Below are 23,857 nucleotides of genomic sequence, written 5' to 3' on the forward strand. Positions count from 1 at the left end.
GTGTTCGGATACCTTAAATCCAATTTGGGCTTCGTCATTGATTTTCTGCATCTGCTTTGAGATTCTATTGCTGCCTTGAATTTCAATTTCTTATTTTGATACAACCAAAGCATCATTGACTTGTTGTGATGAAAAAAAAAAATTAAAGAGAAAGATAAAGATAAAGGGCAATTAAGTCAGACCATGTGCAAAAAGTACCAAACTTCAATAAAAATTTGTAGCTACAACGCGTGTACTCACAGCACCAGTCGCAGGGGTGACGTGTGCCAAAGTTTTAAAATCACGAGGAGCTTTGAGCCTATTAATTTATCATAGGGGGTTTTACGCCAATTAGAACTTTCAAAGGGGGTCCGCATGTTAATTTTATATGTTTAGTTCTCTCACTAATATTTATCATATTAAATAAATATAAATGCTTTTTTTTTTATATAATATTACGTTTCGAACTTTTAAAAGAATATCATTGTGAATGATTGATATATTGACGGTTTGAAATCAATATTATATGCTATTAATTATAAACTTGATATAAATATATGTTTTTTTTTATCATATTCTAAAAAATAATTAAAGATTTTCATTTATTAAAATACTAATGTTACATGCATCGCACGAGTAAAATACTAATTTTAATTAATAAAAAAGTAATATATTTTTCTATAAATATAAAATTTAGTTTTTAATAAATTAAATAAATATTTAAATTTATAATAAACTCATCAACTATGAATATATTTCTTAAATAAAATTGGAGAACCAACCAAACGTGCCCGCAAGACTCAGCTTCATTACCTCCACGATTCCAAGTGGCTGCATCCCATCATTTTAGAGCCTCAGCTCAGATATATTTTGAAGTTTGAAACAAGCACAACCTCGTATTCGTATTTCCCTCTCTTGACAAATCGGACATTTTATTTTAATTTTACTTTTTAAAATCAAATCTACGATGCCTTGCCGGCTGCAAAACTTCCCTTCACCAATCTCTGATTTCAACGTAACGGAGTGACAAATTCGCCGATCACGTTCGGATCTGGTTATTACTCGCCCAAAGATGGGCGGCGCGCGGCTGTGCGAGTTGTTGGGAGAGTTGGGATACGAAGGACACCATCTGTTGGACTCCGATAGCTTTGAATGGCCCTTCCAATACGACGACGTTCGACCCGTGCTCGAGTGGCTGTGCTCCAGCCTTCGCCCATCCAACGTTCTCTCCCCGTCGGACCTTTCTCAGTAATTCTCCCGCCCCTACTCTGTCCTTCATTATACTGCTCTTCAAGTGATGCTTTCACTTTATTTGGTTAAAGTAAAGGCGGCACTTTATTGCTTGGCTCCTAAGTTTTTTTTTTTGTCTAAACTACGATGTGTTCTCATGATTCGAATTTTTGGGTAGCTTGTGTGACATTTGATCATTTTTGTGTGGGAATACATGTCTCAATCATGCTTTGCTGTTTAAATGTTGTTTTTCTTGCTATTTTTTAAATTTTACTGGTCAATGATTATCCCACCTTATCGTCCAGGTACGAGCAGTTTCTGCAGGAAGGGAAGCTTTTAGAGGTATGATCACGTGAATGTTGTTACTTGGTTGATTTCAAATTTTCAAACTTTGAACCGATGGTCAGATTAAAGCATTATACATTCACACTTTGATGACGTACATTTGGCACTAGTTAAATTAGCTGTCTAAATGACACTCATGTTAATACTTCACATTTTGCCAAAACTGCTGCTCCATTGTCCATACTATAGCATTTGTGTGGAGTCAGGAGAACGTAGTTACCAGGATTATTCCATCGATCCCAAGGACCGAGAGTTTTGACAACTCCTGATTCAGATCAAGTTCTCTGAGTTCACATTTAGCTTAAGTCAGTTGGGGTCTGAGGTTAGGCTTAATAAATGACCCAGTTGGATCTATTTTTTTATGTGATTATCTTGGTCGTAGTTGTGCCTTTCCCATATTGCCATCCTTTGCTTCTTCCATTTGTTGATGAATAATGGATTGCCCAAAATTGTTGCATGCTGGTATATATTTGTTATTTTTCATGGTTTGTTTTCAGCAAATGTATGCTTTTATATCATCAGGGAGAAGATTTAGACTTAGCTTATGACAGCATTTCAGCATTTTCAGCAAGGAGAGACAACCAGGAGGCAGTTTTTGGAACTGAAGAAGGATTGAAAGAAATTCGGTAATTGTTAATTTCACCATTCCGGCTTATCTGTAAATTTAATTTTCCTATACCACGATTTCCATAAATATGTATACAAAGCTCTGAATCATAATTGCGTTTATTTGGTAATTAAATCATGCACTGGAAGTTAGTTCCTCTGTAAGAGTGCTGCATATTCGCGGTTTTGTATGAGTTCTTAGGCTCACTTGTACTGTACTTGTAGTAGTAGAGTCACAAAGTTAGCAGTTTTAGGAGAGAAATTTTTTGTTCTTTTCCTTTTTTGCTTCTTAGGCGTTTGTTAACTGTCACTTGATTAAACTCTTTTGATTAAATACATTTAGAATCTTGTTCCAGTATACCTAAAAATCCAGACAATGTGCTATAAAGAATTAAGATATGTAGTGATAAACCTAGTGCCCAGATCTAGCTTGGAGCACAATCATTTTATGTACACCATTAAATATAAAGTATTATTTTATTGAAACACTCTATAACCTAAAAAGCAATGCATTTATTCCCAGTTGGATGAATTGCATTTGTATTCTCTAGAAACAGACTTTCTAACAGTAGCTATGATTTTCTAGAGATCTGGTCATGTCATCAATGTTGGGATATTTGACATCCCTTTCAAAGTGTGTGAGTATTAAATCTCTAATTATTAAGCTTATTTTTGCATGTTTCACAAGCATACCAAAAAATGTACCATTATGATTTTGGAATAGTAGGATTTAATTAAAATTTAAATTGTAAAACTATTGTCACACGATACTTCAACAATGTCTATCAGAGCAATAATAGTGCACAATTGCAACTTGGAATTTTCTTCTCATCACATATATTTTCAGAAAATTTCATGTTATGGTTTTGCGAAGTTAATTTTTAATGAGTGCATGTTCGCATCTGCTGATGTCATTGTATCGATGTCCACGATACACGAAATTAACACTTGGCACAAGGATACATCATATGGCATTTTCGAACAAGTGTAAGCTAATTCCCTACTTTTGGTTATTCATCGTATTAAGAGTGATTTAACGATTGACCACATCAGTAGTTTGTTTGTTTGTTTTTTTTTTAATTTTTTTATAATAATAGAATGTATTCCACGATCACCATTCTTCCCATCACCACATTATGTGCTACAGCAACCATAGGATTTCTTCCATGTACATCGTAATGTTGCAACCACCATTGCGATAATAACTCCGAAACAATGAGGGAATATAGTGCTTGGGCAGCTAGATATAACTGGAAAATGCTCCGTATCGGAGGAGCAACAGAGAAAGAAATGCATAGTTCTCAGAATTTCTTCAACGACTGTGGATTTATGAAGATGAGAATGGGCTTTAGAATTAAACTTCATTGGGTGTAATTGATGTGTGCTGAGTGGATTAAGGAACAAAGGATTCAGTTGAGCTTTTTAATTGTTGTTGCTTCATACTGAATGAGCTCTAAAAGAGAGGAATTGCTGTGCTCGGTTGTTAAACAAAGGAAATTATGGTCCAACTCAATCTTGATTCATATATTTTAAACAAATGATTGAAATGGGACATCCTGCTTGCTTTTTTAACTCCAGCATTTTCAAGGTTTGACACTAACTTGAACTTATATCTAAGTTTGTGGGTGGTATTTTTGTGTATATTCATTGATCGTTACTGTTAATAAAGGATGGTTATGTTGTACATACTTCTGCATACTTCTGAAACTTATATGACTGCATATTCTTATGGAAGCTTACCAAATTGATAATATTATGTATATTAATAGCCTCAATGCACTTTGGCCCCCCTGTCAATATATTTCTTTTATTTGAATGGAGGTTGATGTTATTAGCATTGAACATAACTGCTATTTCATTCACTTAGGTAATTGATTTATCCTTAATAATTTTTAATGACTTCGTAGAGTAGTCTTTATAAATTTGTATACCCCTTAATTAAGGTCATACCACTCACCGCTGCTTGAATTTTCAAATCATTGTACTAAAGTTCAGATACTTAAAACTTACATGTAGTATGTATTCAAGTCCACGATTCTATCGACTGATGCTGAGCAGATCATTAAGAATTATCTTGAACTGTGTCATGTAATGCATACTTTGATGACATTAGAACCCTCTAGTAATGTTTACTTTGACGTCATTGCGATCCTTTTAGTAAGGTTTTTAACATGTTAGAGAATGTATACTTTGACATCTGAAACCAGTTGCTTTCAAAGTTAAAAAAGATCTGTCAGAAGCACTGTGTTAGATCACTGGGTCAAATGGCCACAAAGTAACAGGGATGGAAGATAAGATAAACACAACAGTTTTGGAAATGAAATGAATATAATAGCAAAGTATTTCCCTGAGATTATTCTCTGGAGAAAGCAAAAAAGATTCTTCCCTAGCTCAGCTAGTGACACACAAAAGAAATCATGAACATAACTCCTCACAACAACACACCATTCTCTTTTATACTCCCTCAATCCCCATGCCAGCTCCCCTTGGATTCTCCTACAATATACATTTTTAATTGTGGGCTTATCCCATTCTACCCATTGGGCTCACTTCTCTTTGGTCCATATCAATACCCTCTCTCTCAAAGAAGCTTTGTCCTCAAGGCTGAAGTTGGGAATTGGATTGAAAAATCTGCTACATCCTCCATGTAGCTTCTTCAATTGGCTTCCTTGTCCATTTCACCAGCACCTGTTGGCTTGGTTCACCTCTTTTATGTTTGCATCTTCGGTCTATTATATGGTTCAAAGTCCATGACAAAGTTGGCATCCAGATTCCAGACTGCTCGGGAGTGTTTGCACCTGTGAAGAATTTCCCATCGCCTTCTTAAGACAGGATGCGTGAAAAACAGGATGAATTCGCGAACCGGGTGGCAGCTGCAGTTTATATGCTAATCGTCCCACCTTCTGAATAATCTTAAAAGTTCCACAAACCACGGTGCTATTTTTTGACAAACTCGTCAACTAATCGATTTTTTGTCAGTGGGTGGAAGCTTCAAGAAAACCATATCTTGACCTGAAATGAGGTATCCCATTGATGTAAATTGGCACATATAATCAACCTCTGTTGGGCTCAATGCAAATTATCCTTTGCTTGCCAGTTGCCTTAACAATTTGTCCCACCTATCTGGTAGTTGTTAGCTAACTGCCGCCACAGCTGTTTCCTTTGGCAAGATGTGAATGAATAGGAGGTTTCCTCCCATACATTGCCTGAAATGGCGTCATACCCGCAGATGCATGAAAATAAGCGTTGTACCAAAACTTGGCCCAATGTAACCAATCTGCTTAACTCTTGGGTTATTCCAATGTGAAACAACATAGATAAGTCTCCAAACAACGATTTAAAACCTCAGTTTGTCCATCATTTTCCAGATGATAGACAACACTCATGTGTAACTTGGTCTGTCGCAGCCGGAAAAAGCTATGTCCAAAAGTTGCTCAAAAGGATAGGATTTTGATCATCCACTGTTGTTTTAGGAACCCCATGCAACCGTACAACTTCCTTCATAAAAACCTCTACGACCACCTTGGCTGAAATGGGGTGCTTTGATAAGATAAAATGACCATATTTAGTAACACGATCGACCACAATGAAGATTATCTCATACCCCTTTGACTTTCGTAGTCTTGTGGTCTGTGATAAAATTCATCGCTATATCTTCCCAAATGGCCTCGGGAATTGTTATGGGCTGAAAGAGACCAGCCGGTTTCGTGGCCGGATATTTTTAATTTTTGTTGTTGGCTTGTAGTACAACCAGCCACATATTATCTATCTCCCTTCATTCCTCTCCAATAAAAAATGTCACCAATCCTCCTCAACGTTCAAAAGACCCGGGAATGTACCCCTGGTGTGATATAGAATTCATCCAACACTGTTGCAATCAAGTCTGAATTAGATGACAGAATGATAAGAATCTTTAATGGCATGAAAAACAAATACGATTATAAACGAATCGAACCCTCAATTCAATAACAAAAAGAATCAAAATTGTTGTCCCAATATTTTTGACACAAGTAAGTTTGAATATTCACCTCTAGTTTACTTGAAACTAGCAACAAACAATCACGAGATAAACAATTAATCACAACGGAACCTTCAGAAAACTTGTTTCTGACAATCCACGAAGATAATCAATCGACAAACACCACAAAGTGGTTAAACTTTGATAAATTTGATTTGATAAACAGAACAAAGCTTTGTTTTAATTCTAGAAAGAATTATAATTGATAAAATCAATGTTCTATAATCTTCATTCTATATTCAATAATGAATGTATATGTTGTATTTATAATACAACTACAAAATAATAAAAGATAAAGCAAAATAATACAAAAGATATCAAAAGAAATTTTCATAATAGGCTTAGAATACTCAAAAATAGCACAAAATATAAAAAATACTCAAAAATTCGAAAACACACAGTACATGCCGTACTGTGTGAAAATCCCGAACTAGCGCTTGGCACTGGCGCTGAGGCGCTGAGTCTGTTCCGATTGTGCATAATTCTTGAAAAATTCATATCTGGAGTTCGAGCCGTCGGATCGGGCTGAAATTTGGATTGTAGCTTTATAACATCCTAAACTACATTCTGAACGGTGGATATCGGATTTGGATTTCTCTAAATTCTCCATCAAATTTAGGGAATGTGCTGCCTCGTAATTCCTTCTTCCTCTCTTAAGACTTCAATTAACTTCAAACATCCTCCAACTCTATCTCCATGCGTTCCAACTTGATTGCCATGGATTCCAAATCCTTCTAATCTCGAGGACAAATTACAATAAAAATCTTGGAACAATATGAATTTTCGAACGCTTTCTAGATTCATATCACAGAACCATGTGTTCGTTGTGGAAGAGGGCCCCATATTAAAAGCCTTTTGGGCCTCATCGTGCCACTTGAAATTATTTTTCTTAGATTTTGCTGTCTTCATGTAGTTACGGATGAATTTTTGATAATACCCCTTAATCTAAGGAATCCCTAACACCTTTCGTAGAGAGAGGTGTAGGCCATGAGCAAATCACATTAATGTCCGGCCACTACATTTGAAAAAATCACATGCGGCCCCAAATATTCCTTCTCCAACAGCGCAAAATGGCATTCGGTTTATTAACAAACGATGCTTCCCTGATATTTCTAAAATGATTTGAAGATGGAAAAAGTGATCCGGCCAGCTTTTGCTATAATTTAATATATCATCAAAAATACCAATACAAAAACTTGCGTAAATAAGGGCATAATACCTCATTCATTGTCGCCTGAAATATTGAAGGAGCAATCTGAAAGCCCAAAAGGCATTACGAAAATTCGTACTGCCCAGTATGTGTCCGGGAAGCATGTTTAGGGACATCTTCCGAATGCACACATTTGGTGAAATCCTGATCTCAAATCCATTTTAGAAAAATATACTGCACCATGTAATTCATCCAAATCTCATCAATGATTGGTATGGGATACTTATCGGGAACATTAATGTCATTTAAGGGCTTGTAATCGATACAAAACCGCCAACTCCCATATTTTTTTTGACTAATCTGACGGGGCTGGAATAGCGGCTGCTGCTTGACTGTGTCACCCTCAATGCTATCATTTCCGCCACCATGTTCTCAATTTTGTCCTTTTTGATTTTGAGCATAACGATACAGGAAAACTTGCACTGGGCCACAACCTTCTTTGATTCTAATAGGATGATCTTGACTCTATTTTAGGGGTAAGCCAATAGGTGGTTCAAAGCCTTCGGGTACCTGTTTAAGAAAGATTCAAGCTCACTAGATTGAACCCCAGAACCGACTTTCCACTCGATTTTATCCCACGATTTAGACATCGACCAAAGAACTCCCCCAAACTCAATATCTATTGTTTTGGTTAAGGAACACAAAGAGACGATAGTCCTCATACGCTTTGGATCACCTTGTACTTGCACTTCATTGTCATTGTAATTAAATCTCATATGCAATTTTCCCCAGTCAACTATCACCTCTCCCGATGTACGCAGCCAATCAATTCCCAAGTTTAAATCAGCACCTCCCAAATCGAATAAATATCTTATGATTTGAAGGTGGTGGAAGCAGAGATGTATCTGTAATGATCGACATGGCCCTTGACAAACCACCTTGCACCCAGTGTCGATCTGTGCATGCCCCTTGACAAGCCACCTTGCACTCATTGCCTAGAAGCACTCCAAATTTTACCCTCATCCACCTCATGCCCCAAGGCTGCTACTGAATTTCGAGAAATAAAATTGTGGCTTCACACCCCCTTCCCGTCTCCCTCTCTCTATCAATCATCACTGCAATATCAATATCTATTTCCCTTCTAGTTTCATGGTATTGGCAGTGGGATGATCAAGGCCCTCAACAGAATAAAAAAGGAGTTCCAAAATCATGGGATCACCAAAAGCTCTGTAATGACAAAATACTCTCCCACTAGGAAAATGGTTTTATGCTTCCACTGTGGGGAGCCTACAGTCCTCTTCACCGTGCCCGAAGAAACGTTGGTTGTGCAGCGAATTGGATTGTCGCCGTTGGTATCTGGGCATTCAAGAGCCAAAACCATCTCTACCGAGATAATGGCCCGAGGGCTTGGGCTGGAAAAAGACCCAAACCGCCGGTCTGATTTGTAAGCTAAGGAGACAAACCTAGATTGATAATTCCGTGAAGTATGTATAAATTCTTCATCAAATTGTTCTGGAGGGAGACCGCCGATTTGAGCTAGAACCATCTTAATGTGAGCTAGAACCATCTTAATGTGATTCTTGACCCGCCATTGTATTTCATCACGTAACCATTAAGAAAGAAAGCGAGAGATTGTTCCAGAGAGAGATCGCTGATTTGAGCTAGAACCATCTCAAATTGTTCAATATAAGCATCCACCGGTTGAAAATCCTGTCTCAATGCGGCCAAAAGCTCAAGAAGATTCATGGCCTTCCTGACGGAAGACCCATCCATACAGATATGGGTCAACTGTAAACGAAAGCTTGGAGGCTTGCCATGGAGTTGGAAATATTGTTCAATTGTGCCAACCATGCCAAGGGGTCAGAACCATCGACGGATGGAGCTCAATGCGACTAGCAGCTTGTTTCAATACATAATTGAGATCACTTTTGTCAAATTTGGAAGAGTTGTGCCGGTCAGAGATGGAATCTAAAATGTGTGATTCATGAGTGCCCGCCCGGTGGGTGCCTGATATCCTTTACTTTGTCAGCCAATAATTATTCCATGAGGATAGTGATGTGATCGAGCCGGGTGTTGATGGAAGCCATGTCCGCCTGGAGCACTGAAACTGATTTCTCGAGAACCTCTGCCTTCGCCTCGGAACGTGTTGTGGCCATGGCAGGTCTGACCACTTTGTTAGATCACTGGTTCAAATGGCCACGAAGTAACAGAGATGGAAGATAAGTTTAACACAACAATTCTGGAAATGGCATGCAAATATATTGATGATATAAACTGTAATGAAATGCATAGTATTCCCATCCTCCCCTAGCTCAGCTAGTGACACACAAAAGAAATCATGAACATAACTCCTCATAACAAACTCCCCTCTCTCTTTCATTCTCCCTCACTCCCCACATCAGCGCCCCTTTTGATTCTCCTATGATATACATTTTTAATCGTGGGCTTGTCCTTTCTATTCATTGGGCACACTTCCCTTTGGTCAGTAACACACTTGGAAAATGATAGCCAGTGGGATGAAGTAAAGATTGTGTAAGAGGAAGAATAAATTGGTTCAAGGGAGTGATTGTTAGGCCTTTATTTTATTTTGTAAATCATTAATACTTTTCTTTTTCTTAATTCGGTTTGCTTTAGGTTGATCTCACTGTTCATAAACAGAAATAGAAGGAAGATAATCAATTGCTATAATTGGATAGAATCTGAAGCTTTAAATTGATTATGGTGGATTTTGTTACTTTGTGAAGTTAACGGTTGCTGTGTTTATGCCCAGTGATGCTACATTAGCAGCAAAATCCGAAGCCTCAGAGTTACAGAAACAGCTCCAGCATCTGCAATTTCAAAATGATATGCTCACTGAGCAGGCTTCAACACTAATTCAAGGTCGAAGAGCACGAGTTTCTGCAACCTCCACTGCCAATGGACAACTGACCACCATAGATGATAGCCTTTCAGCGAGGAATTTGGAGGTATGCTGATAAACATGCCCTCATCAATCCCGTAATTTAAATGATAAGTGAGCATTTCACTCTTTTCTCTTGGGTGAATTTCATTCTTTACTTCCAGAAATTAAGCAAAAAGTTAATTCTTTACTGCGCATTTCACTCTTTTCTCTTGGATGATAGCTGATCCGTGGATTATGTTTTTTTCTTGGGTCTCAAGCATATATGAAAACAAGTATAGTATGACTAGATCTTGCTTTTGTGTTGGAATGAAGCAAACTTTATTAAAATTAATGCAATATATTTGTTAAACCAATACGAATAAAATATTAAATACCATACCATCATCTGCCATTCTCATTTCAAGTAAACCTTTTAATGAACAATACAAAGTTAATAATAAATTAAACCAAGTGAAACATTTAGAAGTAAAATAAATATATATTATATATTTAATCCTGTTAACTTTTCAGTACCATTCTAATCTATATGTCATTGCTTTTATTATATATAATATAATATAAGGTACGGATGAATAAATCATAAAACCAAAAGACCAATACTCTCCAAAAGTTAATTTATACGTAATACGGTGAGGAGATACAAGGAAAATAATTTATACATATAACTTTTTTAATCCAATTTAAATCTTAATAATGATTTTACTTAATTGACCAATAAATTGTATACATAAAATGGTATGGAGATATAAGGAAAATCATTTTTACATTAACTTTTTCCATCCAATTTGAATACTAATATTAATTTCAAGTTATGAACTTATAATCGTGGAGAGGTATGAGTAAAATGAAATATTTATATCTTAAAAGTGATTACAAGTTATCAGTATTCAGTATTCCACTTAATACATATATTTTTTAATTGGTCAAAAAATGAACAATGTTCTAATTGACGGTCGAGGCGGCCCTCGACCGGCCCGCCTTTGTCTAAGGCGGTCTCTGTTGGTGGTCCGATGCCATCCGACGGGTGAGACGGACAAGGAGGCAGGTTGAGGGGGTGAATGATTTTAAAATCTCAGTCAACCATCAGAGTTGAATAATTTTGAAAACCAGTCAAAGTCAATCAATAAAAAAAACCTTAGATCTAATAAAAGCACCTCTCACTCTCTTTTGTATTTACTTTTGGTTTCAAGTTCCCTCCACAATCAGCCACCACCTGCCTCAAACCGCCTCCTGTGGCCCGCCTTCGCTGCCGCCATCAGCCACCACCTTAATTATCTTGTTAGTTTACATTATATATTTATTTGCACTTTGTTTAGATTGTATTGTATGAAACTTCTTTATGTATTTATATTATTTAATTACATATTTTACATAAATATTATGATTATTTGTAATTACATTACATGATTATACATAATTACCTATAAAAAATTGCTAAAAAAGTTCGACCGCCTAAGCACTGCGTTACGGAAAGAAATGTTCTTAAGCCCAAGTCCAGAAGAGAGACAAGTTTTCATAAAGGAAGCCTAAGCCCTTATCTTACAAGTGCAAGAGCCGAGACTGTTGGGGTATGCGATAAATAGAGGGGGTTGTTACGAAGTGGGGGATGGTTATTGTGTTGTTAAGTAACACAATGCCTGGGCACCGCCTCCCGCCATTTACAACATTGAAAACGAAAGACAATGAAACACTTATTTAAAATGATAAAATTTAGAATGAAGATTAAAATAATAATCAAAACTATTAATTAACATAGAATAATACTTAACATTGTTATAGTAATTTATATTTTTAGTTATGTTAATTTATTTATATTTTTACTTAACCTTTTAAAATAAAGTAAGAATTTGGGCTTTTAAATCATAAGCCCAGTAAAAAACTGACAGAAAATTTTATTGCTCTTCTACGAAAACCCTTTCAACGTCATTTGCAAAGAAAAGAGAAGAAAAATATGGAGAATAATAAGTAGAAAATTTATGGAAATGAAGAAGTAGAGTAAATTTGTGGAATTTTATTAGTTATGTAATTTTTAACTCATTTTAAATTTGATGTTATCATGTAGGAGTTATATTATCTGATTTATTATGATATACCGAGAAATCCGCCTAGCGGCGCCTAGTCTAGGCACTAGTCCGGCGCTAGAACCTTGTATATATTCAGTTCCGGGCTTGAGCTTGAATTCATGCTCGATTGAACTCAAAAAAGTACATCTCTGTGCTCAATTTAGGATTTGTTGATTGGAGAGTGTTTTGAATCGAGCTAACCATTTATGCAAGTGTAAGTCAGTTAGGAAAGGTGGAGATCCAATATTGACCCTCTTTTGCAAAAGTATCATGAATTTATTTTACTTCAAATCTGGATGATATTCACAGTATTACACAAACTTTTGTAGCTTTGTGTTTGCACGATCAAGTTCTTTTCCACAGCACAGAAACCCGACAATGTTGGTTTAATTTATTATTTCCAAGCAGTTGCTGACTTAGAAATCAAGAGGGGTTAAGAATTAGTCATTTGTAATACATATCATTCCCTGACAGAAATAATTGTAAGGTTATCTTTTCATTATTTGTTTACACTTTCACAACTGTCCTGATTATGAATTTAATTAGATGAATGCAGTCTTAGGACGGATGACTTCTACTGCTCAAGAGTTGGTTCACTATCATTCAGGAGATGGTATTGTCTTTCCTCCTTCCCCTAAGATATGTGAATAAAAGAATTTTGTGATTAATTTAATAATTTTAGAGTCTTATATTTGTTAGTAAAGTAAAAACGAGGATGGTAAAATGATCATATTTAGGTTTTAGTTAGTAAGATAATGAATTAAAACCTTTCCAGTACTTTAAAATTTTCTTGTTAAATATAAGTGACACGTTTCTTATTAAGTAGTATGAAAAACAAATGCGTTGGAAGTGGAATGAAGATTTTGGCGTGTAACATTAGGAAAATAGGAAATGTATGCTATTTACTTGCCTAGCATGGTTTGAATGTAGGCTTATATGATATTTAATAATGATTCTTAATTTATTTATTATTTACCTGATATTCTATGCTTTCAGAAAATGGAATCTACTTGACTTACGCTGATTTTCATCCATACTTGGTTGTGGATTCCTCTTGCATGGAACAGTTAAATCAATGGTTCGCCAAGCAACTGGACACGGTATGGTTACATACTTCTATTAAAGCCTTAATCATCTCATTTGTAAAAACATTGGTGATTGTAAAATGACTAGTCCAAAGCTAGGTTAGTGGCACTTTTCGAAATTTTATAACTAAAGATAATGTTAATGGTGTAAGTTGAATCTTGTAAATCATATTGTAATTTAGGCGTTACGTGTTGATTGTTGTGCAATAACAGTCACAAAAGAATTATGATGGTAATTGTTGTTCAACAATTCCAGTCCTAACAACTGCGTGCAATCCATATAAACCAGACTGAGAACCTTCACTCTGATGGCATGTGGATAACTATTAACTAAGCAATTGCCGTTGTACCATAAATGATGATAATTTGGTAACATAAATCTTTTAAACCGTGCAATAATCCGTATATTAACGAACGAATGATGTTGGCCCCATTGTTCATTAGCAAACATGTATTGAGAGTTGTTTTCGGTCTTCTGTTTTGTTTATTCATTATGTTCTTGCAAGAGCATTGTTTTGGCTGAATGTGTGATCATAATCTTGAGGCCAAACATGTTTTGAGACGTCAATTTATGTTCTATGTCCAAGATAGTACTCTATCCCGACTTAATGTGCTTGTGAGAGCTTTGTTGTGCCCTCTTTAGTTACCGATGTTTTCATGAAACGTAGCAGATCATCATTTTCATGTCCAATCTTTTTCCAATTTTCCGTTAATGTTGACTTTCATGTTTGCCTTTTTGCGACCTTATTTCTCTCATATAACATCTTATTGATTATTTTATTGTCAATGATTTTAAAGATGAAAGTGGAATATCAATATTTTAACATAATAATAATAATAATAGTTATTATTGTTGTTGTTGTTGTTGTTCTTCTTCTTCTTCTTCGTATTAATGTTGCTATTATTACTATTAGTATTACTATTACTATAAGTATTATTATCATTATTGTTATTATTATCATTATTATTATTGTGTTCTAATAAACTTATAGGTTATTGTGCACCATACCTTCGAGAGCAGAAAGCATTTAAAAACTGTCAAATGATTTGAGTGTTATCCATTTGTATATGAATGTGATGTCTAAAGATATTTAATTTTAAACATTTTTTTGTTTGCGATCACATCATGTTTCTAGGGGCCGTACAGATTAGTGGCTGAAGAGGGAAAATCTAAATGTTCGTGGATGAGTCTCAATGAGACTTCGAAAGTCTTAGTGCGAGGTACCTCCTTCTCCCACACAACACACGTGCATTCACAAGGGGCAGATTATTATGACTACATTTGTATGTTGAACCTATTTATGTGTGTGTTTCTATCTTCCTCTCTTCCCTTGCTGTGCTTTAGAATATTGCTTCTGCTCTTTTAAATTGATCACTTTGAAGTAACTTTGTTTCTTCACCCCAGATGAAAATTGAGAAAGACAATGTAGCTTCCACTCTTTCCAGATTTTCAATAAGAATTAGTAAAACATGGATGGGATATGACGGTCAGAGGAGCAAAGGTTTTCCCATAATATATTCCGTTTGTCTGCGTAAAACGCAGGCATTTGCCTTATTATGTTCAACCACCATCAGCTCCTGTTTCACGTTGAACACTCATTAAATATCCATCTCATTCTTCCCTTTTGGTAGATCAACAATATCCTAAGTATCTTTACCTTGAAGGTATTTCATTTCTTCAAAAATTACTGCCCTCCACTTTGATTATGCAGTGCCTCGTCAATATTCATCGGGATTCGGATCATATGAATCTCTGTATAATGCCCTGAATTTGCTATATATTTTGTCAGGGTATGAAAGATCTTACTCTTTTCTACACACAAAAATCCTACCGTCCACACGTTATCGGCACTTTCCAAACGCTCTTTGGACTGAACTTGGGGATTCTTGTCCTTTAGATTTGCAACTCGTTTAGAATCTTGACTTTGAAGAGAAACTCATGGTTCCAATAATAAAGCAATGATGGCTGATATTGTGACTTCCTAAAGGACTGATTCTCTGTTGTGTTATAAAAGCTGGCAATTTTTAAACTTTATTCTTCAAGTTATGATGCAATCCTTTCATTATGTTTAATTTCTCACTGCATAGTGATGGTGATGCGTAGTAGATATTGATACAGATTCCAAAATATCCCAAATTTTTTATAATTAATTTTACTGTTCTGTATCCTATCCCTCTTCATTTATCTTCTACTCATGGACCAGATTCGGAAAATACACAGCATCAACGCCTTTCTGAATTGCAGCGGCTTCGTTCCATGTATGTGCCTTTATTTTCTAACAGTCAGGTGTTTGGCTTTTACTTTGATTTGTATCTGCTGACTGATAAGTTTGAAACACGACAACAATTCATCTTGGTCTACAGTCATTATTGGATAGTTGAATTGTAACCTGTCTTGTAATTGATTATAAAAGCAGTAGTTTGCCCAATGTTAAAGAACTGTTTCAGTATCATGTAGTTAATATCAACTATCCTAAGCCTTAAAAATTTCCCACCTTTAAAGTCGTTGATCATTTTTATTGTATGTGTAGATCTGAATCAATGAAGGTATGATATTTGAATCTAAAAGTTAAATGTTGTTTTGTCGAGGTTGTTTCTACATTCAATTCAACAGCTTTAAAGATGTGTTGTAAAACGCTTAAGATGTTTTAGGAATGTGTTTAATTATTTTTTAAGAGCTAACTAAGCTTTTTCACTTCGGAAAATGTATTTGAATAGTGTGTTTCATGTTAGTTACATTTGTTTTTTTTAGAACAGTTTTAATTTCCATATACACTTATAATCAATAAACTATAGCAGAAATGCCCATGCCCTCATATAATTTTAGTTGTCCACTATTAACAGACATACATAATAAATCCACTTAATTTTCAACTTGAGTAGCTTCTGATAGATTTGTGATATATAATCGTTATAACATTCACATTTTAGTTAAATAACTCAAAACAAAATCACGTGTATTTGTATTTACTATACCCTTTGATATTCTTCATATAATCATTAACATCGCTTTTTATGTGTTTTGAAATTTATGTTCCAACAGCAATTCAAATCATGCTAGCAAAAACACCCAAATAGTAATCAAATGTGTAAAAATTTTATTGGTGAAAGGGAAATGCAATTAATTAACGTCAAATCTTAGTCAACTTATAGTTGAAACCTAATTATTATAGAATTTAAAATACTAAATTATTTCAAAAAATTGTCTAGTACTTGAAAATTGCTGCTGGATGAATTTTGAGTTTTGGAAATGATATGGTACTAGAGGAAGAAATTTGATTTCAATGGAGAATGAACGCAAATAGCTGATGGACTTTTCTTGGTAGATTTAGAACTTTCGATTGGAGAATTCTGCACATGAAAGTTCAATGAATAGAACCTAAATCATACCCTGTGCTCCGTCACTCTTCCCTTGATTGTGTCTTTTTCATTGCATTTGTTGTGGTTGACTTGGATAGCTATGTTATGCGATAAACCATTTCATTGAGGTATCTTCCATGCTTTCTCAAGAGATGTTGCCATGTTTCATTAGTTTGAATGTGTATCTCCCAGTTACTTATGTATCGGTTCTTGTTATAGATTTGGAACAAGTGAAAGGCAATGGGTAGAAGCTCAAGTTGAGAATGCCAAGCAGCAAGCCGTCCTCACGACGCTTAAAGCGCAAGTGACATCAGATGATGCTCATATCCACCTTGACCTTCATTCTCTTCGGTAGTGCTAATGCAGAGTTTTTTCTTTTTGTGTCCGTTCATAATTGCTTTCCAAAAACTATGTTCTTTGTTAACTCTTTTTTTTCCCAATTAGAAAATATTGTGCTCTCCCTCTTATTTTATTCTGTTGTGTTTCTCGTGTAACCAGTTCTTTAGATCCAACTTAGCAATTAGAACATAAAAATCATAACAGTATTGGTTGAACTTTAGGTGTCATCTGCTGATAGAGTTGTTGGGAGATGAATGCAATTTCTCTTGTAAGGCATAGAATTAGAGAGCCGGTGGGAGGGGGTGTGAGATCCTAATGGTTTATAATTTGTTTCTAGACACATTTCATATATCTTGATAACATTGGTGAGGGCTACAGAGTCCGAATTGATATTATTGTAATAAATGATTTTTTTTCCCTGATCATACTTTTACCAATATTGTAGGTAGTAAAACATGCTGAATATTTTCATGGACCTTTCTTCCTCATGCATCGTCTCTGATCTCTCATACATAACACATATGTTAAAATTTCAAAATTTAGAAATAACTGTGTTGCCTTGCCCTGGCCAAAATCTCAAAAGGTGGTGATTGGTTTGCCTAACCACGGAAATTATAAATTAATTATTGGGATTTCTTGTTACATTTTCCAAAATAACATTGTTAATCATACTTTAGCCAAGTCTATAATCATATGAATGAAAGTGGGCCCAAATAAAGATAAAAATTATTTTTCAGATTGAGGGATAAAGGTGGTTGTTGAGATGTCGAGTCGTGCTCATAACAGTCCCACATTGGTTGGATATAATTCCTGAAAGTTCCATTACAATATATAGACAAGGACAATGCTCCTCCCTTGAACTAGTTTTTGGGGCTGGAGTTAGGTCCAAGTCCAATTTTTTAACATGATATCAGAGCCCAAGCCCACCGTTATGTGTTGGACTGCCTGTAGTTGGGCTGCCCATAATTGGGTCACCCGTTAATATTCCACGCACCAGATGTTCATTTCTGGGCGTGTGGGGGTGTGTTGAGATGTACCACATCGGTTGGATACAGTTCTGGGAGTTGAAGTGAGGTCGAAGTCCAATTTTTTAATAGTTGTTATAGTAGTGACAATGGAATAACGACATAACTTTGAATAAAAAAATTATACATACATTATTCAGAATCGGAACATCAGTACATTTACGAACTTAATATGTCATATCCAAATTGGAACTATTAACCTCAGAGCAAACGATGAAATTTATTCTACTGTCTACTAGCTCGATGAAATCCCCGTGACCAACTCCAAACTTTCCTCTCCCAGAGGTGCTTGGAAATTCATACATATTTGAGGGAAAAAGATGAGTTCAAACTTCATGTGTACACATATCATTACAAAATATATTTACTTAAAATAAGCTGAGCATAACTGAAACAGGGTGTATAGCATTTAATATTAGTAATCTAGTGTGTTGGTGTACTGTGACATCATCTTTACTGGTCATCTTGTCTCTTACCTTTTATGTTGTTGTTCCATTCAAAAATTATCATCTTGGGTCGTCTTTATAGTCTTCGAACATTGGATCAACTGTGCAAACTTTGGGCTGTCTCTAGAGCTCAGACGGCCCTCACGAGTTGAGATTATGGTCTGCTCAATCCCAATTGCATGCTTCCGAACTGCAAATTTCTGACTTCTTCTGCTGTTTGAATTACCATTGTGATCTTGTTGAGCTCTAGCCTACTTGTACACTGATTGCTCATGGTATGCCTGCTGGGCTTCTACCTGCTCAGTTCGGGCTCACTTGTTACTTTTTACTGCCTCTAGAAACATACTTCACAAATTGAGTCCCCCTTCAATTTTGAACTTCAGAGTTCAGATTATCTCTAGCTTCTAACTTTTGAGACCTACCCATATCTCGATTTGCAGATATCCAAATGCATGATGTGTAATGTTTGCCTTGTGGTTATTCTTGCCTCTGGGCCCTTTTGTCACATCTCACAACTTATTACAGAATGTCGAACTGCCGAGTACTAGCCTATTATTTAATGCCCCACTTCTTAGCATTTGGAAGCTCTAGATATCATGTCTCTTGACTGCTCATTTCTTGATCGCTGCTCGTGACATTTTTATGTCGGGGTGCATAGCTACTACTCTCGTTTATTGTCAATGTTTATTTCAGATTACAGCTAATATATATTTCTGTTTATTTTTTGTTGCAGAAGTGATTAAATTCAATAGATGGGAAACTGCTAGATTATTTTTCCTGTTTAACAATCACATGGTTTCTTAAATTGGATTCAAGTTCTACGTTGACACTGTAGTTTTTATGGAAGTAGTTTGTTTTTCATGCTTACTTGGGTGTGGGATTCTAAAAACATAAAAAAACAGTAAGGGTGGTGCTTTAACATGTTTTGATTGCATTCAGTAATCACGATGGAACAATGAAACTTGGAGAGAATTATAGGTGCTCCCAAACCAACACACTTCCAAAGTACATTTTTTCAAATACATAGCTTTGCAATTATTTTGTAAAATGAAAGACTAAGAAGATGGAACAGCACGTTTTCGGAAAACCATGATTTAGTAGTGATGGACCATTCATCAACTCTCAACTGAAGAGTCTTTGCTCTTCGCAATGCCCATCATTTGGCTAATTTGGAAGCTGCTAGTATTTTCATCTGCTTCGATCTGTCTACAGTATTTCATTTTGACTTCATTTGTTGGGTGGATATAGAGAATGAGGGGTCTTGGTGTTCGCATATGTGCATGTTGATCTGGAAAATAGTTTCTGGTTTGTGATGACACTTTAGTGTTGAAGTAAAGGTTCATCATCTAAATTTTTGATCTATCATTGTTATTCCAAATTGTACCAGGCGCCAAAGTTTCTCATTTTCCTATTGGTAAAGTAATTGTATTTACTGGGTTTAGAGTTGCATTGATCATTGTACTTGCATGTTAAAAACTAGAGAGGAAAGTAAATATTGGCACGAAGATGCAATTAATTTAGTATTGCCTATGCTCAGCTACTTTGTCTTGTTTTACGTTTTGTAGTTTTTGACTCTTGATCCTATCGTGCTTGAGTAGGAGAAAACATGCTGAACTGGCTGGAGAACTTTCTACTTTATATCGCAGAGAAGAGAAGCTATTATCTGAGGTTTGTATCTGCAACAAGTGGCAGTTAACGTCCTACTACATGTTATCTTCTTGTCGTACTTTTATTTGCGCATGATGTTGGGATTTCACTTTCTAATAGTTTAAAAAAAAATGAAAAGGAAGTAAGATTATACAGTTGCCCCAAACTATGCTTTTAACTTTTAAGTGTATTTTATCTCAAATAATCCTGGGTTTCTAACTGAAACTCTGTTTTCCAGACTATTCCTGATCTTTGCTGGGAGCTAGCTCAGTTACAAGACACATACATCTTGCAAGGCATTGATCATTGTCTCTTAAATCAATTAACTTGAAGCAGTCGTAATTGGCATCTGTTATTTTCCCCTTTGATCAAGTGTTTTAAAGTGTTGTCAATGACAGTATCTCTTTATTACTAATGATATAGGGGATTACGATTTGAAAGTTATGCGGCAAGAATTTTATATCAATCGGCAAAAAGCGGTATGCTTTGCACCTTTGTAACAATTTTCATGTTTGTACACAGAAACGTCGTGTAACTGTACCTTGATTACTTGGTTGCTGTTCCTTGTTCAACTTGTTGGATGTACTGTTGTTTAGGGGATAATTGGCTGTGTTAGGACTTTGTTTTTGCAGTATGATTATTAGTATGACCACTCATGAATATTTAGCTCGTATTGATTTTGGGCAGTGCTTGAAACTAATACCATGAAATTGAATTTACTATGATGCTTGTAGTGTCCTGCCAGGAAAGTACTTATGTTTTGATGCATGCGTGCTACTAATTATAATTGTATGCCATTTGATGGTCCCATTCCAGTGTAGTCCAACATAGAAAACTTGTGAAAAGCATTGACTATTAGCAGAACAGTTGATCTCAAAATTGAGCTGCACCATTTTTTTCTTCTGCTTTCTATCTGAGATGAAAAGATAAAGTGGAATTGATATGAACATTCTGTCATTTTCTCTAGTGCCTTGACCAAAATGAAGCGTATTTAGTAGCTTTTGTACAAGGACAATTCTTTCGGCCTAAACGTACTTTCCATTGATGTGATTGGTTATGGTCTCTCTGAAAGTTAATATGATGGTCATTTGATGTGATTGGTTCTGGTGTCTCTAAAAGTTAATTTTATGGTCATTGTACATGGTATGCTGTTGTATCTCCTTCGCATTAGATCATTTTTAAATGAGAAATTCAAGATAAAAATCATCTTTTGATATGGACATGGATTTGTTGATTCTTGCAGTATATTAATTAATCAAAAACCTATGTCTTGGTTAGTTTCTGAAGGGTTTTTTCTTGTTCTTTTGCAGTTCATTAATCATTTGATTAATCAACTATCAAGGCATCAATTTTTAAAAATAGCATGTCAGTTGGAAAAGAAAACCATGCTGGGAGCCTATTCCTTACTTAAAGTTATTGAACTAGAGCTGCAAGGATACCTGTCAGTGGGCAAAGGTCGAATGGTATGGATCATCGTAATACACCTATTAAACTTAATTTTTGGGGACCAATTTCAAACTACGATCATCACACAGCAACGTATTTGAAACAGTCTGACCAATTTTAATTTTAAAATGATAATCACTAATATCATTTCTTACAGCATAAATTTTCAAAAATATATCTTGTGATCACTATCACCTAATTTCATGACAAACCAATATGGAAATTGCCAAAAACCATAGTCTCCAAAGAATTGAAAGAAAACGATCGCCATCTTATTGTTTACACACTCACAATACATTGTTTATTGAAGTGATGTGTATCTTCATCATAATAGGGCCGTTGCATAGCACTAGCTGAAGCTTCATCTGACGTACCTGAACAAGGAGCAGTGGATGATCGAGACACTTTTCTCCATGGTGTTAGAGATCTTTTGAGCATCTATTCAAGTATAGTTTTTTTAGAAACATATTGCTTTATTTTGGTTAAAATCCTAAAACAAAATGAGTCACGTTAATGCATGATTTCAGATGCTCAAGTTGGTTTATCAACATATGTCTCTGCACCGGGCCTTGTTCAGCAATTATCTAACCTTCAATCTGACCTAATGACTTTGCAATCTGACTTGGATTATACTCTTCCTGAGGACAGAAACAGATGTATTAACGAATTGTAAGTTTTTTATTTGTTTTCACGTATTCAATCTTCCAATGACCATGTGTAGAATCCATTGCTTATCATTTTTATATCAAATCAACAGCCATTAATTTCACGCTTGAGGTTCCTTGGCATTACTGTAGTGTTAAATACCCAACACTTCATTGTGGTTCTATCTCTTGCCAGTATCATAGTGTTTGACCTTGACGAGACTCACAGCATTTCTAGTGAAACACTCACAGCATTTCTAGTGAGAACACCTATTGGTAGTTGGGCTTCTTTTGTAAAACTGTCATTCATCCGAAGTTAACTGTGGTATCCTTGGACTGTTGTCATCTAGCATTGAGTACTCCATCCTTGTCATCTAGCATTTCTATGATAAATGATATGCTTCTGGCCTCCAAATTGAATGCTCCAGTTATGTGGCATCCAATTATTTAAAAAACGAGACACTTTGTGGGTATGTCAGGATATATTGTCGATTTTTAGGTACCATCTAACTAAGTGTCGGTGCCTATTTAAAATGCGACCTTTCAAGAGTGGGTGGATGTTTTTTCTATTCTTTCTGTTTTTATGTGACTAACTAATATAAGAACCCTACAATCAGTCTTGCATCCTGCATGTACCAAAATAATTAGGAAAAACTCCTAGACATGCTGCCTTTGATACCTCTTTTATTCCAGTATTGATCAATATGCTGGTTAGCATTTTATGCGCTCTTAACACATTGTTCACGACTCTCTGTTGATAACATCTCAGGTGTACTCTTGTTCAAAGTCTACAGCAATTATTATTTGCATCATCTACAACTGCCCAACCGATACTGACACCCTGGGTATTTTGTTTCTGTTATTCCTCTTTCTAAAATGTTGAGTTATTGTTTTATATGAATTTTGCGGCGTTACTGATTCTGCAGAATGATAATGTTTCGGGTAATGTAATGTTATATCGAGTCTGGTTTTTTAAAAATTTCTTGCATGTTTCCAACTCTAAGATATTGTCTTCCTTTCTCTCTCTTTCTAGACACTAATGAAGGAACTGGATGAAATGGCAAAGGTCAATGCAAAGCTGTCAACGGCGGTTGAAGATGTGACAATGGAGCACTGCAAGAAGAATGAGGTACATTTTAAACAACCTTTGTTTCTGTGATTAGATCTTGAAGAGCTAAGTGGCAAATCAGATCATTTGTTTGAAAAGCTTTTCGTGTGTAAGAATTTTTCAAGCAAAAATGCAGATTGTCAAACATCATTCCCAAGAAATGGCACTTCAAAGGCGAGTCTTTGTTGATTTTTTCTGCAACCCCGAACGGCTGAGGAATCAAGTTAAGGAACTCACGGCACGTGTCAGGGCCTTGCAGGTGTCATAGTCCAGCTACGTTTTGTTGCCTGTTTGTTTATATGGTGTGAAAGGATCGTCTTGTACATTTTATGTTGAGTCAATTGCAAAGGTGTAATCTGTCTTGTACAAGATGAGATATGTAATATACACCAACACCAACACCAACACCAACACCAACACCATTGAGTTGTATTGAACATCAAAATTTTTGATTGAATCCAAAT

General features: G+C 35.6%; 1 protein-coding gene across 1 annotated transcript; it reads left to right on the forward strand.

Annotated features, from left to right (window-relative positions):
* Positions 1 to 791: 791 nt before the first annotated feature.
* Positions 792 to 23,857, forward strand: LOC140887777 (AUGMIN subunit 3). The gene is made up of 18 exons (XM_073295248.1): positions 792 to 1,227; positions 1,515 to 1,551; positions 2,077 to 2,180; positions 10,099 to 10,294; positions 12,840 to 12,906; positions 13,290 to 13,393; positions 14,515 to 14,599; positions 15,583 to 15,637; positions 16,958 to 17,089; positions 20,147 to 20,216; positions 20,434 to 20,491; positions 20,619 to 20,674; positions 21,506 to 21,658; positions 21,976 to 22,087; positions 22,169 to 22,310; positions 23,055 to 23,130; positions 23,319 to 23,414; positions 23,530 to 23,857. Exons 1-18 carry the CDS (start codon positions 1,052 to 1,054, stop codon positions 23,659 to 23,661), a joined length of 1,851 nt encoding a protein of 616 aa, XP_073151349.1. The 5' UTR covers positions 792 to 1,051; the 3' UTR covers positions 23,662 to 23,857.

The sequence above is a fragment of the Henckelia pumila genome, chromosome 3 (genome assembly GCF_033568475.1).
Source record: "Henckelia pumila isolate YLH828 chromosome 3, ASM3356847v2, whole genome shotgun sequence".
Lineage (NCBI taxonomy): Eukaryota > Viridiplantae > Streptophyta > Magnoliopsida > Lamiales > Gesneriaceae > Henckelia > Henckelia pumila.

Coding starts and splice junctions, on each gene's coding strand:
- LOC140887777 (XM_073295248.1), top strand. CDS start 1,052: ATGGGCGGCGCGCGGCTGTGCGAGTTGTTGGGAGAGTTGGGATACGAA. Junction 13,394..14,514: donor TCGCCAAGCAACTGGACACG/GTATGGTTACAT, acceptor TCATGTTTCTAG/GGGCCGTACAGATTAGTGGC. Junction 23,131..23,318: donor AACCGATACTGACACCCTGG/GTATTTTGTTTC, acceptor CTCTCTTTCTAG/ACACTAATGAAGGAACTGGA.